Below are 17422 nucleotides of genomic sequence, written 5' to 3'. Positions count from 1 at the left end.
GGACCTCTCACTATGTAAGACTGAGGTTTGGGGATATTGGTGTTAGCTTCACCTCAAGACTGTGTGTTCACTGTGAGCTTTGTGATACAAGTGAGAAACTCCCAGAGGTGTAATGTGGGCAACCTAGGACCCGGAGCACCTCAGTGAAAGAAAAGGCAAGATAGTGAAGTCAATGTATGTTTTCTTCAACTCACTTCATTGTCATCTTAATTTAGACCAAGACAAAGTAAATATGTTTTTTGGTCTTATAACAACTGAATAAATAAACACATTATTCCTGATTTTAATTATCTGATAAGGCTGCTGAACTCAGTGTTGTCCACTGGCTATGGATCTTGGCAGGAAAGACTAGCAGGGGAAGGACTTGGCTTGTACTGAGGGTTCCACATCAGGCCCTTCATCAGACCTTGACTGCTCTGGCTTGGCAAGCACTGCACTCAGGACCATGTCTGGACACAGCTTAGCAGGGCCGGGTACTCCCAGCTCCCAGCTCCTGAGGTGGGGCTGACACATGGCCCAGATGCCTGAAGCCAACCTGGAGGTCACTGCTTGGACAACTGGGTGTCTGTTCACATTATTTGGGCTGAGGGGTTTAAGAGAAATCAAAGCTCTAATTTTTGTTATTTGGGTTTAGTCTCAGCTGGTCATGTGTTTAAAAACCAGACATCCAAAAACCAAAGAAAATACTTACGACAGGCGAAGCTGGAAAACACTGATGTCATTTATTCTGAAGAGTTTCCTCACATACTTTCTCTTTCTTTTTATGGTTGGGGTATAGCCTGGGTCTGTCCCAGCTGACTCCATGCTTTTCATTTTAACATCCGGCTCCAGTCTGCAATCGCTAGTGGTCAATGTTAAAGAAGCATCATCTATTGTATTATTTACTTTGTCTTTGCTATGACCAAATACCTCACAGGAACAACCTACCGTGTGAAAAGTTAATTTGGGATCAGGATTTTAGGTATTTTAGTCCATTGTGATGGAGAAGATCCGGTGCCTGGAGTGTGGGTTTGTTTACTGACATGATGTAGAGCAGAAATGAAGAACCCGCGACTGAAGCCAGGGCCAGATCTGCTCTTCACAGTTCTGCCCTTCACAGCCTGTTTCAACCAGCCCGGCCCCATCTCCTTAAGGCTCCACAGACTTCAAAATGATGCCACAAGCTGGTGACCAAGTGCCCAGAATATAAGCCTGACAGGGACATCCCTGATTGAAACCATAACACCCCCCTAGTAAAATGTTCAGTCCTCAAATGTATCTCGGATCTGTAGAGGCCAAGAAGGTGATAGGAGGGGATTGGCTATTGCAAGTTGTCTTTTGGTCGCCACATACATGTGGTTCTCAGCTTCCTCCCACTCAATAAATGAGTATAATACAAAATTAAGTTAAAACTGTAGCTTTTAAATGGAAGGATTTATCTCTTGTTTACGAAGGGAAGGGATGCAAAAGGAGATTTACTTGGACAGTCCTCTTTTTGCCTCACAGTGCACAAGATGGTGGTTCTTTCTGAGTGGAGACTTCTGTCTTCCTTTCTGAGTATGGTGCCAGGCACATAGAATAAGTAAGTGTGTGTTTGCTGGAAGTGTGGCGCATGAGTGAAAAGCTGGTAGTTATGTTGAAGGATTGGGACAGTCTTTCCACCCTTCCCCAAATGCTGTGCATTCAGTTAATGATATTTTTTTTCCTTCCAATGATAGGCAAGAGAAAAACCTCTAAAAACAAACCTGGAGCTCATTACCAGGTACTTTCTTGATCATGTTGGAAACACAGACAGCAGTGACAGTCAAGAAGCCCCAATCCCTGCAATCCCTGCTCCAAAGAAAAACAACAAATTGCCCTTGAGACACTCAGAGACCACACTGGTGAATATATACGACCTTTCAGATGAAGACACGGGAAGACGAACATCATGGTCAGAAGCAGGCAAAGCCAGGTACCTACCTCCTCCTCTTCCTCTCCACCCTGCCTACCAGCCCAGCCAGCCAAGGCTCCCCTTACAAACATGGCCCTGTTTTTCCTCACTTCTTGATCTGCTTTCTTCCTTCCTTCCTTCCTTCCTTCCTTCCTTCCTTCCTTCCTTCCTTCCTTCCTTCCTTCCTTCCTTTCTCTCTCTGTCTTTCTTTGTCTCTCTGTCTACCTGTCTTCCTGACTCTCTGTCTCTGTCTTTCTGTCTCTCTGTCTCTCTGTCCCTCTGTCTCTGTCTCTGTCTCTCTCTGTCTCTGTCTCTCCTTCTCTCTCTGTCTGTCTGTCTCCATTTCTCTTTCCAGTAACCGAGTTGAGAACTCAGGTTGGCATCGACATGCATCCTCAAACAGACTTGTGCTTCCCTCTCCTTTTCTTGATCTATAACAAGAATGCCCTTTCTCAGCAGCAGACAGTCTGCTGTGGGTCAGGATACCTTGCTTCACGGGAAAACCTTGTTTGCCATCCGCACTAATTCGGATGACCTAACACAGAGCATCAGCAGCATGCCTATGGCCATGTACTTCTCATCGAAAGTATGAAGTTCGTGTTTATTGCCAGTGTTAATGGGTTTCTGACAGCCAGCGGTTGGAAGGGAAGATTCAGCTCCATTGCAACATGTCCACCCACCTAGGAGGCTCCACCTAAAAAGAGGACTTCTTGCTCCTTTTTACTGTTTCTCTTTTTTCTTTTGTTTCCTTTCCTTCCTTCCCCCTTGCATGCATGCATTATGTATGTGTGTGTGTATGTGTGTATATGTGTATGTGCATGTGTGTGTGTGTATGTGTGTGTGTGTGTATGTGTGTGTATATCTGTATGTGCATGTGTGTGTGTATGTGTGTGTATGTATGTGTGTGTGTGTGTATGTGTGTGTGTGTATGTATGTGTGTATGTGTGAGTGTGTGTGTATGTGTGTATATGTGTGTGTATGTGTGTGTATGTATGTATGTGTGTGTATGTGTGTGTATGTGTGTGTATGTGTGTGTGTGTGTGTGTGTGTATGTACACACACTGGCGCAGCTTTACTGAACACTCAGACTTGTCATTTGCCTCAGGTGTGCTCTCCATGTGTAGCAAGGCCAGGTTCCGAGTGCCCAGCGCTGCGCCGCAGGTGCCCTCCTTTATCATTTGAGTGTGCAAGACTCAAGGCATTCTTTAGCCTTCAGCCAGTAGGACTGACGAGCCCTGTGGACCGTCATCTGACTTTGCTTGAACTCAGCTGCCTTTATCCTGATACCAAGGAAGTGCTTCCAGCCCTTACCTCTCCCGACTTGGCTCATTTCCAATAATGTATTCATGAATGGTGGTTATCTTTGGGCTTTATTAGTATCTTTCACTTGGAGCTTCTTTTTAAATGGAAATATTATGTTTCTGTAGGCATGATAATCTGGATGTGGACATACTTGGTAATTTCATGTCTTCCAAAAATACCTCATACAAAAGTAAGCCTGCGCACATGGTCCTGGGTGACAGCCTCCCTTTGGTTCCTGCGTGGGAGAAGGTGGACCAGCTTCACTCGTCAGAGCCTGGCATAGATGTGAAGAGGACAGTGGAGAGGACAAGACTGAAGTCTGGCCTGATTGTCCGAGGCATGATGGCTGGGCCCGTCGCCAGCTCCCCGCAGGTGGGACTGCCCCTTTCTGTTTTCTGTAGACTGGGCAGTGAGAGGTGGGCTTCAGGCATTGCTGGCTGAGAATGGGGTACATGTGGGGGCAGGAAGGATGCCCACCTGTTTTCTCCTTGAATCTACTTTTAGTGACCCTGTGGGTCCTCAGCAGGTTTCGTTACCTCCTTGCCCTCAGTTTATCTACCTGAGGTAGTGAAGTGGATGCTTTGATTTCCTCTCCCCTTACTCTGAGTAAAGACACATATTCTTGGCTCTGTCTTTGCAGTTTTAGGGAAGGGGACCTTTCCTTCTCTAGAAAATATTATTGTTTACCACAAAGGGGAGTAAAAACCCTGGTCTTTAAAGCTATCATTTATTCTCTTTCTTTCTTTTTCTTTCAGAAAAGTTGTAAAAATTTCACTCATTGTTTGGTGGTTTCCTTTAAAGAGGGATCATGATTTGTTCTCCTTAGGTATGAGGGTACAGCAAATGAGAGGACAGTGTGAAAGGAGTTTGCAGAACAGTAAATGGGGACATATCAGAAACACGAGCGGCCTGGGCAGGCGTGCCCCGGCTGTTGTGGAATACCACCTCCTTCTCGTTTAGCTGTGCGTCTGTGTCTGCATGAGCGCGTTGATGCTGGCACTAATCTTTTCACTCTTTGTTGTGTTAGGACAATGAGGGAGGACCCTCTCCCTGCCATGCCACCCCTTAGTGCCATATCCCACCCAAGGCATCTTGTTGTCAAAGAAGGAAATTCATAAACTGGACCCTGTCACATTGGTGTTTGCTCACAGGCCTTTGCAGGGTGGAGTGGTATAGAGTCGGTCCCCTGGGGGCCGTGGGAAGCACTGCCTTGCTCTGGTTGGAAGCTGATGTAAGGATTGTACTGTAGAGCAACCTCAGTGGGGGCAGCTTCTTCCTCTCCCTGCCAGCACGTGGCGGAAGGGAGCCTGTCTAGCTGGGAGTCCAGGCTTCAGCAGTGGCTCTCCATCTTCAGTTTCAGGGTCTCTTTGTGCTTTTAATATGGAGTGTCTCCATAGCTCTTGTTTGTGGGGACTCTTATCTATTGATATTTGCTGAATTGGAAATTAAAGCTTGGGTCTGGAGAGATAGATCAGTGCTTAAACATACTTGCTGCTCCTCTAGAGGATCTGAGTTTAGTTCCCAGTGACCAACTTGGATCGCTCATAACTGCCTTTAACTTCAGCTCAACGGGACCTGACTCCCTCTTCTGGCCTCTAAAGGCAGGCCTGTACTTGTGTGCACAATCCATATTCACACACACACACACACACACACACACACACACACACACACACACACAATTTAAAAAATTTAAAAGTTTAAACTAAGAAATTAAAACAATCTATTTCATAATCATTAAAACAATACTGGTAAACCATTCACATTTAACACAACATATTTTGCTATAAAATTGTGCTTTCCAAAACAAATCATTGGTGAGATTAGCAACTGATTTGTACGTGGTTTTACAAATCTCTTTAATGTTTAATAGAAAACAATATATATATATATATATATATATATATATATATATATATATATTTGCTTCTGAGTGTAGTCTGTTGTAGTACACCATTTTTATTAACGTGTGTGGACAGAATTTGGCCTTAGACAGAGTCATGAAAGGAAAAAGAGTTTAAGGACCTTTTAAGTGAGTGTCACCATGTCTGGTATATGTGGCACTGGGACTCAAACCCAGGGACTCACTATTCTAGGAAGTATGCTATCAAACAAAGCTAGACTCCTGTCCCTTAACGTGGAGCCTTCAACTACATACGTGTGCTGTCTGTACTTTACCAGTTCCTGTATGTCTGCCATATATGCCGAATCTTTTATTCCTGTATGATTAAGTAGTGTGATGCATGCAGTCCTTTGGAATACTTACTGAATTATATAGCTCTTCTAAATGGCCACACACACACACACACACACACACACACACACACACACATTGATGTGACCACCAAAGATTGCAGGAAAAATTTAAAATCCCTCCAAATCCTCAAGCTTTTGGTGGTTGATGTTGGATTCCCAAAAGTTGTGATGTTTACCCCGCAGCTTGCTTCATCTGTGAAAACAGTACACCATTTGTTTCCCTTGCTGTGACGGGCTCAGTTAATTTTCAAGAAATGCCTGCCAAGTTCCGGTCTGAATCACTATTGTCTGTCTGCCCGTGGTTCCCTGAAAATAACAGCATGTTTGCTTCACTCACAGACAACTGCACACACTGTAGCTGCTGTCCTTCCGACTCAGCAGAGCAGGGACTTGTAACTCCCGTTTGGTTGCTTGGAATACTAAGATGATGTGTGTGTGACACAGTCTAGACTGAGTGAGGTTAATAACGCTTCATAATAAAAACTCCAGTGGGGCTGTTCTTAAGTCAGCATCCTATTTGTTCATTTTTATTGCAAGTGTGAGGCAGTGAAGAGCAACCAGAACTCGCGTAAAGTTTAGATTCACGTACATGGCCAGCCGTGTTCCTGCCGCTGCCGTGCACCCTAAACCACATTGTGAAAGGCAAACTGGGCCGTGTTTTTACTGTCTCAGTCTGTTGCCTGTCACTCTAAAATGGCATCCGAGGGTGGATAAATAAACAGAGGTTTATTTAGGTCATAGTTGCGGATCCAAGAGTCTTACAGTTCCTCTCTGCTCAGACTCTCATGAAATCCTTTTTTCCTACCTCACAGTACTGCAGGGCAGGTGCCATCATGGCGGGAGCACCCGTGGGAGAGGCAGACTATGAGCATGAAGCAGGGATTCAGGGGAGCTGCCAGGTTCATCCACAACAAACTATTCTTTTGGAATTTTTCCAGTCCCATCAGATCAGTATTGATCCCTTCAAAGAGTGTTACCTCTGTGATCTCAGTCATCTTCTGGGGTCTACCATGTCACCTTAGTGCCATCAAGCTCACACCATGTGGGCCACAGAGGACACACTCATGCCATACCTAGCTACTATAGGATTTGTTTTGAATTCCCTAAGTGGTCTGGGGACCTCTAGAGGTGAGTGGACCCCACTTTGAGAAGCAGTGCTTCAGTGAGTGCCAGAGTCCCGTCTGCTACCAAGATGGCTCAGTTCTTCAGTGTGTGCAGGTGAGACTCTGGTGACTGGTGAGAGGGAGTGACAGTGCAACCGCCTTCCCCTTAAGGGCATTGTTGAAGACTTCTTTGGTAATTGTTTTGAGAAGTGAGGTTTCTTTCTTTTGTGATATCTGAGTCCTGTGAGGCACATGGCATCGTGGTTGCTGCAGAATTCCCTGTTTCCTGGAAGATGTTTGGCATTTTGGTGACACTTGCTGGGTATTCATCAATTTTTACTAGTAAATCCTGAATGAGGCAAATGTGTCTCCTGGAGAACGGTGACTAATGTCTCCCTCCCTGTATGCAGGTAAGCCCTGCGGCTTTGGGGCAGATTTATAGTGTCGTTTCCATGAGGTCAGGGAGCAACAAACTTGGCTCTCCTTACTCCAGCCCAGGCTACTGCTTGCCCCCGAGTTGTTTCTGGAGATGCTTAGAGATCCTGAAGTCTGGACCAAGGAAAAGCTTGAGGGTGGATTTTGTCTCTTGGCAGCACTCCCGTGCCTACTGCCTCACTGGGTAGTAGCTGGAAGCCCCATTTCCTCAACAAATCACCGATAGGAGGGGCATAGCCAGCCTGAGTCTACTGATTCCTTCTTTTTAAATAAGTGGATCTTGAGTGCTAAGGAGGTGTGGCAGCTGAGTTAGGGTCTCCGTATGCACCAGCGTTGAGTAGAGAATGGCTTTGGCTATTCCTGATCTACCACAGGACTGAGAGCGGCCCGCCCTGCATCTGGGTGGTATCTTATCCTGTCCGTGGTAATGAGAAGGATGGGCTACAAGCCCCTCCTCTCTCATCCCAAACACGTTTTGGATTTAGAATATTTATATTTCAGAAAGTTATCATAGTGCATATGTCATATGGCATATAAGTCCATGAGCAAAACCAAAGATATTTATAGCTAAACATGAGGATATTAACCCCTTAAAAACTTGACAGCCACATCCCTGACAGATGAGAACAGCTCGCTGCAGGATTACTGAAGAATCCTCTTTCAAAATGGCAGGTAATGGGCTGTGGCAGCTTGTGTTACTGGTGAGGGTGTGAGGGGTAGAGAAGTAAGGTCACTTCCACAGACGACTCAGCCATAGGTGAGGAGACAATAAGTAGAAACTCAAGTGACCTGAAGTGCTCTGGGTGAGGAAAGGGTGAGAGAAAACCCCAAGGGTGCTTTGGGGTCTCTTCAGGAAGGTTTGTCACAGTGCCGGAAGCTTTGGGAGCCACCTTCCAGAGTACATTAAGGGAAGGAGTCAGTCCTCTCAGGCCTCAGGGAGTCCCATGGAAGAGGAGGCAGGAAGAGGGGAGACCTGGAGGGGATGGAAGACCCCAAGGAACCAAGGCCCTGAAAACATACCCATATGGTGCACATAGGAACTTGAGGACATTGTGACAGCATGCACGGACCCGAGAAATGGATACCTGACCCATCTCCTAACTGTTACTCTGAAAAAAAAAATTGTTTTTTTCCCCACTGGGGAGTCTCACCAGGAAATAAAGCATTCTTAAGGAAAGGCTGCGTGCCGGCAGTAGATGGTCAACAAAACAAACTCAGGGGCATCCTTGAGAGTCCTTTGTTTCATGTTAAGTTAAGGGCCTTTTCTTTCTTTTTTTAACTTTACAGGTCCTTTCCACACATAGTGTTTTGTGTTTCCTGGGATTCCTGTGTGTGTCACACTGTATCTCTACATGTCTATTTCCTGTGTGTGTCACACTGTGTATCTACATGTCTATGTCCTGTGTGTGTCACACTGTATCTCTACATTTCTATGTCCTGTGTGTGTCACACTGTGTATCTACATCTCTATGTCCTGTGTGTGTCACACTGTATCTCTACATCTCTATGTCCTGTGTGTGTCACAATGTGTATCTACATATCAATATCCTGTGTGTGTCACACTGTATCTCTACATGTCTATTTCCTGTGTGTCACACTGTGTATCTCTACATCTCTATTGCCCGTGTGTGTCATGCTGTGTATCTACATCTCTATGTCCTGTGTGTGTCACACTGTGTATCACACTGTGTGTCACACTGTGTATCTCTACATCTCTATGCACTTGCTATGCTTCTTCTTTGGCTTGTTTGGTTGTTTTTGTTCTATTCTGGGTTGCTTGTTTATTTTATCTCAGTATAATTCCTTAGATACCTGTTTATTTCTAAGGAGAGACAGAGAGGGTGGATCTGGATGGGAGGGAGGGTAGGCAGGGACTGGGGGAGTAGAGGAGAGGAAACTGTAATCAAAACATATTGTATGAAAAAAATCATTTCAATAAAGGAAAGAAAACGAAGGGGTTGGGGACAGACTTTCTTGGGGAGGACCATCCCAGGGAGGACCACCCCGGGGAGGACCATCCTGGGGATTAGAGGAAGTACTTTGTCCAGCTCCTCTAGTTAAGGGTGCTCACTGCCTCTCCTTACCACTTCAGGACTCTTTCCGCAAACGCTCTCTGAGACGGTCCTCATCTTTGAGCAGGAAGCTCCAAGCCCCAGAGGAGAGCCAGCAGCAGTCTGAGCCTTTTGTCCACACCCCAGCCTGTCTGGGTCCACAGGAGGTCCCTGCTTCCAGCAGTGACTCCATCTCCAGGAGCCCTCTGGGTCAGCTGAATGAACTGTCTATAGAGAAGCCAAATGCCACTTCTAGCAGCCAAGGGTTGTCCCTGAGGGACAGACCCAGGCTAAGAAGCATTTCAGAGGACAGCCCACTGGGGTACAGCCACACAGAAATCAACACACCTTTGAAGCTGTACTTGCCTGATGGGAATTCCAGGATGCCCCAGGAACGGCTGGAAAGAGCATTCAAGCGGCAGGGCGGCCAGCCCCCATCTCTCAGGTGAGCATGGGGAGCCAAGGTGGTCCATACAGTCCAGTGTGTGGTCTTGGGCATTCATGGGGCTCTCTTGTGCTGTCACTGCAAGCCAGTGAGGCAGGCAGGACCCGAGGATTATCATCAACCAGGAAGAAAATGGTGCCGGAGATCACACCTTCCAAAGTTCTGGGGGAGGCCTTTGGGATTTCTGCAGTAATGAGTACTTGACTGTTCATCCAGTCCCACACCTGGAATGCATCTCTTGGCTATGATAGCAGAGGATTTAATTCATTCACATAAATTTAATTCATTCTCTGTCTGAACGGAGAAAGAGCTCTGTTCTTCTCCAAGCTGTAGAAGACTTTAGTTGATGTCCCCAAGCACAACAGGAGTGGCACACCTGACTGATAGGGACTTGAGGAGTTCCCTGCATTCGTGAATCAGCCCCAAAGACACCTTGTGGACGCTTCTTTTCTTTCTTTGACCCTCTTTTTACTTCCATTCTTTCATAGTACTGGGATTTCTGCAGTAATCAATATTTGACTGTTCATCCAGTCCCACACCTGGAATGCATCTCTTGGCTATGATAGCAGAGGATTTAATTCATTCACATATCATTTAGGACTTCAGTGCGTAGATTCATGGAGAAGATTGACTGGTGGGTTTTCCTGTTGCCTCTCCCTCATTGGATGCCGGCCCCTTTCTCTTCTCTTTAAAGTGTAAGACTGATGCCATTCTCCTTCGATACATGGTAGACTTTAGCGGGAGGTAGACTTCTGAAGGGTTTTAAATTATATCCTCAATCAAAATGCTTTTAATTAGAAATTTCTACTCTTTGTCAGTTGGGCCAAGTTATATTTCTCAAGGATTTTGACAGTATTCTCTGTATTTAGATTATTGGTGTAAATTACGCAGTTAAAAATGCTTTTTTTTCATTTTGAAGTTTGTAAGATCCACAGTGATGTCTCTGCTTCATTCCTGAAATTATTAATGAGTAGTAATTAAAATAGTAGTAATTTGTCACTGCCCTCTTGTGCACTTGAGTGTCTGTGCACATTCACACCCATTACTCTGAGTTATTTAGTCTTACACATTTCCTAGGAACCCCCTTTGGCTTTATGTGTGTCTTTTCAGTAATTTGGGCCCTTCTTAGTTGTTTCAATTGTACTTCCTTTTAGTTGATCTTGGGACTCTTCCGCGCTTGCTTCTCGGCTGTCTTCTTTTGTGATGTCTCTGTTTGCCTGCATCCTTCCATGACCTTCGACCTTCTTCCTGGCTGGTGGCAAGTCAGTCACAGCTTGAAGGTTGCACTGTGCTCTTTTGTGGGTGACGACTTGACTGTTCTCACACCGTGGCTCCTTTAGGAGATTTTTCTTTCTTTGGCCTCCAACAGTTTGGATGCCACACCCCAGTGTGGTTTTCATTGATGATTCTTTTTGGGGGACATCAACTTTTCTGAAATTGAGGATTCATGCTTTTCATCAGTTTTGGAAAAGTCATCTGTTAACCTTTTAAATACTGTTTTTGTTTCACTCCCTTTCTTTCTTCTCTCTCTCTCTCTCTCTTTCTTTCTTCCCTCCCTTCTTCTGGAACTACTTCCAGAGATGATCTTTTCACTGTGTTTGTGTAGTGTGGCTTTTAAATATTATTTACATATTTTTTTCTGTCATTCTCGCTCTGTATTTCCATATGGATATTTTTTCTTTTCTTTAGCAATTGGATCTCACAGTTTCTAAGCCCTGGGCCACAGGTTCTAGGACTGTAGGAGCATACCAATGCTCTCTGGGTATTTTCTCTTGAAAATCTGGCTTCACTTCTTGTTTCTTGTCTTTCATCATGTCTAATATGCTATTAAGCTTAATAAATAGCTTCTTAATTTCTGTTATTTTTATATTTTAAATTTTTTATTCACTAAAACCACAGATCATCCTGATTTTCAGGCATAAGATCCCTCATGGCTTTAAAGTCACCGTCCCATGACTCCAGTGGGTGAATCACCCTAGGTCTGCTGCTATTGCCTACTCTTCTGTTGAATTTTAGTCATCTCTTATGTCCTCTTTCCATGTCCTCTTTGGTAATTTACCGGGTCCTAGCCATTGTGTGCGGATAGATTGGGCCTGGCTGAGAAAGTGTGCCACAGTACAGGCCTGCAGGTCTGAGAGAAGCTTCTGAGGGCCCACTGTCTTCTACCTTGATTTTGTGTAAGCAGTCTTGTTTGGCACGTGCTTTACATTTTAGAACTCTTGCTAAATTCCTTCTTGATTTTATGTTTCAATAATATTTTGGTGCCTTGTTTCTGTTTACACACAGTCGTCACTTTCCTCTTTATATATTTGTTTGCTTCTTGGGGTAAAAAGAGCCTGTCTTCCTTTCTGTCTTTGTAAAGGGAGAAGGTTGCCTCTGGGCCGTCCTGTCTGCGGTCTGTCTTCCACCATGGCTTGTGGCGTCAACTTTGCTCTTCACTGAGGTCTTGCTCAGGCAGGGCTCTCTAGGACCTCTCGCTGATTCTTTTTTTTCCCTCCAGTCTTCCCTCCATTCCTTTGTCCTTTGTACCCCCATCACTCCCTCTTACCCATCCTTCTGCAGCCTTCCTTCTATTCTGAAGCCACACTAGTGGCTACTGCAGCCTCATAGTTCTAGCTGTGTCTTCTGGGGTCAGCCCTGCTCCTCCAGAGCTGTACTCAGGCCTTTATTTTTTCCACATGGTTTTGTTGTTCCTGTAGTACAACATGTCCACCCGCTCCTGTGGAGGGGCAGCGTGGCCCCATCTGTCAAGGCCCTGCTTCCCATCATCTCACACGGTCCCTCCCTTGTTAGTCATATGCTTTTCTCAGGCTGGCTCCTGGGTCATGCCTTGACTCTTTAACAGCATTTATGATTATCAGAGAGTCTCTGTTTACTTGTCTGTTATCTGTTTTCTTCACTGAAGATTATTTTCCCAAAGGCAGGACCTTTTTGTTCCCTGTGTTTCTGACAGCACCCTGTCTACAGAGAATGGTCGCTTAAAGGTACCATCTTCGCAATGGACTTCAACAGCAGTGCAAAAATCAGCTCTTCTCTGACGTGGGCCCGCGTTGTGTAAAGCACTGTTCTAAGTATTCTGGGCAATCATCAAAGGTCTGAGGGAATAACCCCATGTCACAGATGAGGAAGCACATACAGAGGCATTCATTTGCTCATTCATTTGCTCAGGGCAGATCCTTCCACAGCCTTTGGGTGATGGCTCTTTAGCCTCTTACGCACTGCTGACTGCCAGAGTCGTCTTTACCCTGAGCCCGTTAGCTTACCTCTAGTTTAATCCAGAGTCATTGCCTTGGGTTTCCCTGTAGTGCCAAGGCAGCTTTGTTCTAGAGAAGGGAAACATCAAAACCAGTTGGCGGCGGGCCTGTTCTCGTGCTGTGGTGGGGTCTGGGAGAGTGACTGTGGGGTGTAGCATGGAAGGCCTGGGCTCTTCCGTTCTGGCTGACCCTGGCTTGCTCACTTTCCACCGGAGCTCTAGTGTCTCTGGCTGTAAAGTCACCTTGCTTGCATATATTGCTGGCTGGAGTCTTGCTTCCCGTTATCGTGCCCCCTGTGGGAGTCAGCAGGTATCTGCTGCTTACAGGGCACTTAAGAGGTGTGGTTCTGGAATCTGATGATGTGGGTTGGTGGACCGGCTGTGTCCTTTGTAACCTCTGCCATCATAATCATTTTCTAAATCTTGGGAGATGGCATGAACTTCTTCTTCTAGGAAGAGGAGGTGGGTTAAAACGTTTGCATAGCTCCCTGTCCTCCAGTACTTGGCAGGGTGTAAACAGAGGTATTTATTGCATATTTAATAGTGTGGACTTCTGTCAGTCAATCAACATACATCTGTGTATGTGTCCTTCACCATCTTCTTCTTCTCTTCTTTTTCTTCTTTCCTCTCCCTCTTCTATTTTGGGCGTCATATTAAAAGCATTACATTTTCTCATCCGTTCTTTATGATAATCCATTGAGGCAGGTATTACTTTTTGATTTTTTTTTTTTTTTAATGAGGAAAGTGTTCATTAGGTAATACCTTCCCCACTCCCACAAACAAATAGTAAAACAAAAGGCCTTGGGCAGACAAGAGCTAGATACAGCACCTTTGTGGCTGTTAAGGCCAAAGGCAGAAAGCAGGAACCCTTGAGTGTTGGTGGCCTGAGGGGGGCAGTCTTCTTTAGCTATTGTAGGCTGGGGCAAGTTTCCTTGTGTGGAGGCCACCCCTGGAAGAACTGCTCACTCTTAGAAGGAAGAAGGTTGAGCCTAGGATGTCCCTTTATTTATACAAAGTTTAGCTATCAGACAAGTCCTCCTTTCTCCTCCTTTCAGGAGCATGGAGGAGAGAAGGCCCAAGAGGAGGGGGGCACTGAGCCTTCTCCAGAGCACAGACCTTTCCAGACTCACATAGGCCCTTGGTTAGGAGGAGAGAACAGATGATCTGGCAGTGTGGGCACATGTGGGGCTGCATCCATTTCTCACTGCAAGCTTAAGAATCTTGGGTGGAAACCAGAACTGTGTTTCGCCACACAGAGGTAAGAGATTTGAGTTGAGTCACACCAATACCGAGCTGTGGGCAGGACTGCTCAACTTCTGGAGGCTCCAGAAGAAATCTTCACTTTTCTGGATTCCAGTGGCTGCTGGCAGTCCTTAGCTGCCGCTCCCTCCTGCCATCTTCAAGCTGGCCACATTTGCTGAGTCCCTGTCAGGGTGCCACCTCTCTGCTTTCTCATCTGCCTCTGCCTTCCACAAGCAAAGACTGTGATGATATGGGGCTTTCCTGGAGAACCAGGCTGCTCGCCTCACCTTGAGGTCACGTGAGCAGCAACCATCCACAGCCTCAGTTTACCGTTGCTGACTAACATCAGTGCAGCAGGCCTGGGGTTAGTAGGGAGCAGGCTTAGAGGAAGGGATCGCTACCTGCAACATCTCAAAACACTTCAGAGTTCTGTTTGGTCTCACAACAGTTTCTAATGATTGTCTTCTGTCCTCAGTCTGTCTGTCTGTCTGTACCACCTAGGAGTTGGTGCTTTCACTTTTTCATGGCATTTTCCTGTGTTGACCCTTTTCTTTAAGAAAAAAAAAAAATCTGGGCTTTGTGTGAGCAGGGATGCAGGAAACCCCATAGCTACAGCCATTGATCCCCAGGGTCCACAGCAGGTTCCCGAGCTCAGGGAAGGTGTTAATATCACCAACATGAGTGGATTTCCTGTGACTCTGTTCTCTGAATGTGACATGGAAGTATTAAGGGCTCCACAGAAGAGGAGTTAATTTAATAGAACCCCCCACCCAGGTTTTAAATTGAATATTTCAAAAAGCAGAGTATACTAGACACTCCTTTGGGATTCATTTCTCTTCTTGGCTTCACTGTCTGTAAGGGCCAGAGGTCCGCAGCCACTGAGATCTTTATGTGGGGATGGGAAGCAGTCCCAGTGAATGGAGGGACTTCTCAGGCTGTGTGGGTGGTGCTCAGCTCTTAGCCAATTCCACTCTGTACCTAATACTCAATGTGTGCCCTGAGTGTGTGCTTCACTCCCTCCATCAGTGTGTGCCCTGAGTGTGTGCTTCACTCCCTCCATCAATGTGTGCCCTGAGTGTGTGCTTCACTCCCTCCATCAATGTGTGCCCTGAGTGTGTGCTTCACTCCCTCCATCAATGTGTGCCCTGAGTGTGTGCTTCACTCCCTCCATCAGTGTGTGCCCTGAGTGTGTGCTTCACTCCCTCCATCAATGTGTGCCCTGAGTGTGTGCTTCACTCCCTCCATCAATGTGTGAGGTGAGTGTGTGCTTCACTCCCTCCATCAATGTGTGCCCTGAGTGTGTGCTTCACTCCCTCCATCAGTGTGTGCCCTGAGTGTGTGCTTCACTCCCTCCATCAATGTGTGCCCTGAGTGTGTGCTTCACTCCCTCCATCAGTGTGTGCCCTGAGTGTGTGCTTCACTCCATCAATGTGTGCGGTGAGTGTGTGCTTCACTCCCTCCATCAACGTGTGCGGTGAGTGTGTGCTTCACTCCCTCCATCAATGTGTGCCCTGAGTGTGTGCTTCACTCCCTCCATCAGTGTGTGCCCTGAGTGTGTGCTTCACTCCCTCCATCAATGTGTGAGGTGAGTGTGTGCTTCACTCCCTCCATCAATGTGTGCCCTGAGTGTGTGCTTCACTCCCTCCATCAGTGTGTGCTGTGTGTGCTTCACTCCCTCCATCAGTGTGTGCCCTGAGTGTGTGCTTCACTCCCTCCATCAATGTGTGCCCTGAGTGTGTGCTTCACTCCCTCCATCAATGTGTGAGGTGAGTGTGTGCTTCACTCCCTCCATCAATGTGTGAGGTGAGTGTGTGCTTCACTCCCTCCATCAGTGTGTGCTGTGTATGCTTCACTCCCTCCCCTACAGCTGCTGCGACCCATGTGTGTTGGCCTGTTCTTTATAAGATCTCTCCCTCAATTTTAGATGGACTTAATTTCAGATCCTCAGTTTCTGAGACAAAGAGAAGCAGGGAAGAGGGTTAGGGAACGGCTGCAATCAGGAGACGCGGGGGACACCTGAGGGAAAGCTGGAAGAAAGACAGTGTTAGACCTGGGAGCAAATAGGAGAGCAGGCCCTGTGGGCAGGCCGCATTGAAAATCAGTGTGGAGAGAAGAAGAGGGGAGAAAGTGGAATCCAGGACCTATTGTAGGGCCATGGCAGCCACTGAAAATTCTGTTTTTTAAAGACATGTCCTAAAATGTCCTAAAGGTCATACTGAGCCCCTGAAGGCTGGGCTGATGGGGCTAAGAATTGTTAAGACTGTTAGCATGGAAGGCAAGGGGCCAGTTAGAATGTGCTGACCATAGTCTAGAAGAGAGTGAATGGTGGCTTTCTTAAATAAGAGTGGTGGCAGTGAAGGTGGCAAGCCATGGGTGTGCATCTGTGTGTGTCTGCATCTCTCTGTGTGTGCCCTGCCCATGTACGTGCACATCTGTGTGTGTCGCTGTGTACACGAGTGTGCGTCTATGTGTGCACATCTCTGTGTGTCTCTCTGTGTGTATGTCTCTGTGTGTGAGTGTCTCTCTCTCTCTCTCTCTCTCTCTGTGTGTGTGTGTGTGTCTGTGTGTGTGTGTGTGTGTGTGTGTGTGTGTGTGTGTATGAGCGTTTGCATTTGTGTTTAGGATTTTTTCCTGGATTAGATCTTTTATGTTAGAGAAGAGAGGGAGGGAAGATGACCTGAAGCATCACCTCCAGAAAGGGAATGTTTTTTCTGAAACAAGGAAGATGGGAAGAAGCAGGTTTTGGTCAGAGTATCATCCACCATCTGAATGCCTGGCTCAGCATGTGTCTTTTTCCCAGGTGGCTTCCCATAGGTCATGGACCATGTTCTTGGAGTCATAAGCATGTGCAGGGTTTCATGTGGTTCTATTGCAGGTGCTGTTGTGACTGGGTGAGGTGAGGAGGGACCAGGACAGAGGACAGGTTCATCAAGGACAAGGCCTGATCCCATAGAGAGATGTGGAGTCTTGACTCTGCTTTGGAATCCTTGTCAGTCATGGCTATGGGCTGCCTGTCCTGGGGTGGACTGGGCAGTGTGCAGCCTCCTTGGTGAATTATCCCAAAGAGGTGAAGCTGCGAGCCCTTGGAGGCTGGTGGGACAGCAGATGGGATGGATGCACCCAGTGAGAGGCATTTGGAGGAGCACTGGGGCTAACAGTTCTCAGTTCCCAGTGCCTGTTTGTGGGTAGATGTCCTGGTGGGAGTGGCCAAACAGGGCTTTATCTCAAAGAAAGTACAGACTTAAGCAGGCAAAAACGGAAGAAGCCATGTCTAAACTTAGCTTCTCCCACCAGGCACCAGTGACTTTGTTGTTTGTTTGTTTGTTTGTTTTTTACAAGAGCACTCAGGTAATCCATCACTGCCTCTGTGGCCCTGTTCTCTTCTACCAATACAACCAAGTCTCTTGAATCCTTGGTACCCCA

The 17422-nt window shown here is 46.5% G+C and overlaps 1 protein-coding gene across 1 annotated transcript in view; it reads left to right on the top strand.

The window, feature by feature from the left end:
* Window positions 1–17422, top strand: part of Mindy4 (MINDY lysine 48 deubiquitinase 4) — a 105988-nt gene that overhangs the window by 9728 nt on the left and 78838 nt on the right. Inside the window, exons 3-5 of the mRNA XM_034519768.2 lie at window positions 1698–1933; window positions 3340–3586; window positions 9101–9504. Coding sequence (XP_034375659.1) covers window positions 1698–1933; window positions 3340–3586; window positions 9101–9504 — 887 coding nt within the window. The remainder of the gene's footprint in view (window positions 1–1697; window positions 1934–3339; window positions 3587–9100; window positions 9505–17422) is intronic.

The sequence above is a fragment of the Arvicanthis niloticus genome, chromosome 15 (genome assembly GCF_011762505.2).
Source record: "Arvicanthis niloticus isolate mArvNil1 chromosome 15, mArvNil1.pat.X, whole genome shotgun sequence".
Taxonomy (NCBI): Eukaryota; Metazoa; Chordata; class Mammalia; order Rodentia; family Muridae; genus Arvicanthis; species Arvicanthis niloticus.
Note: the sequence above shows the minus strand (reverse complement) of the source record. Positions and strands in the feature narration are given on the sequence as shown.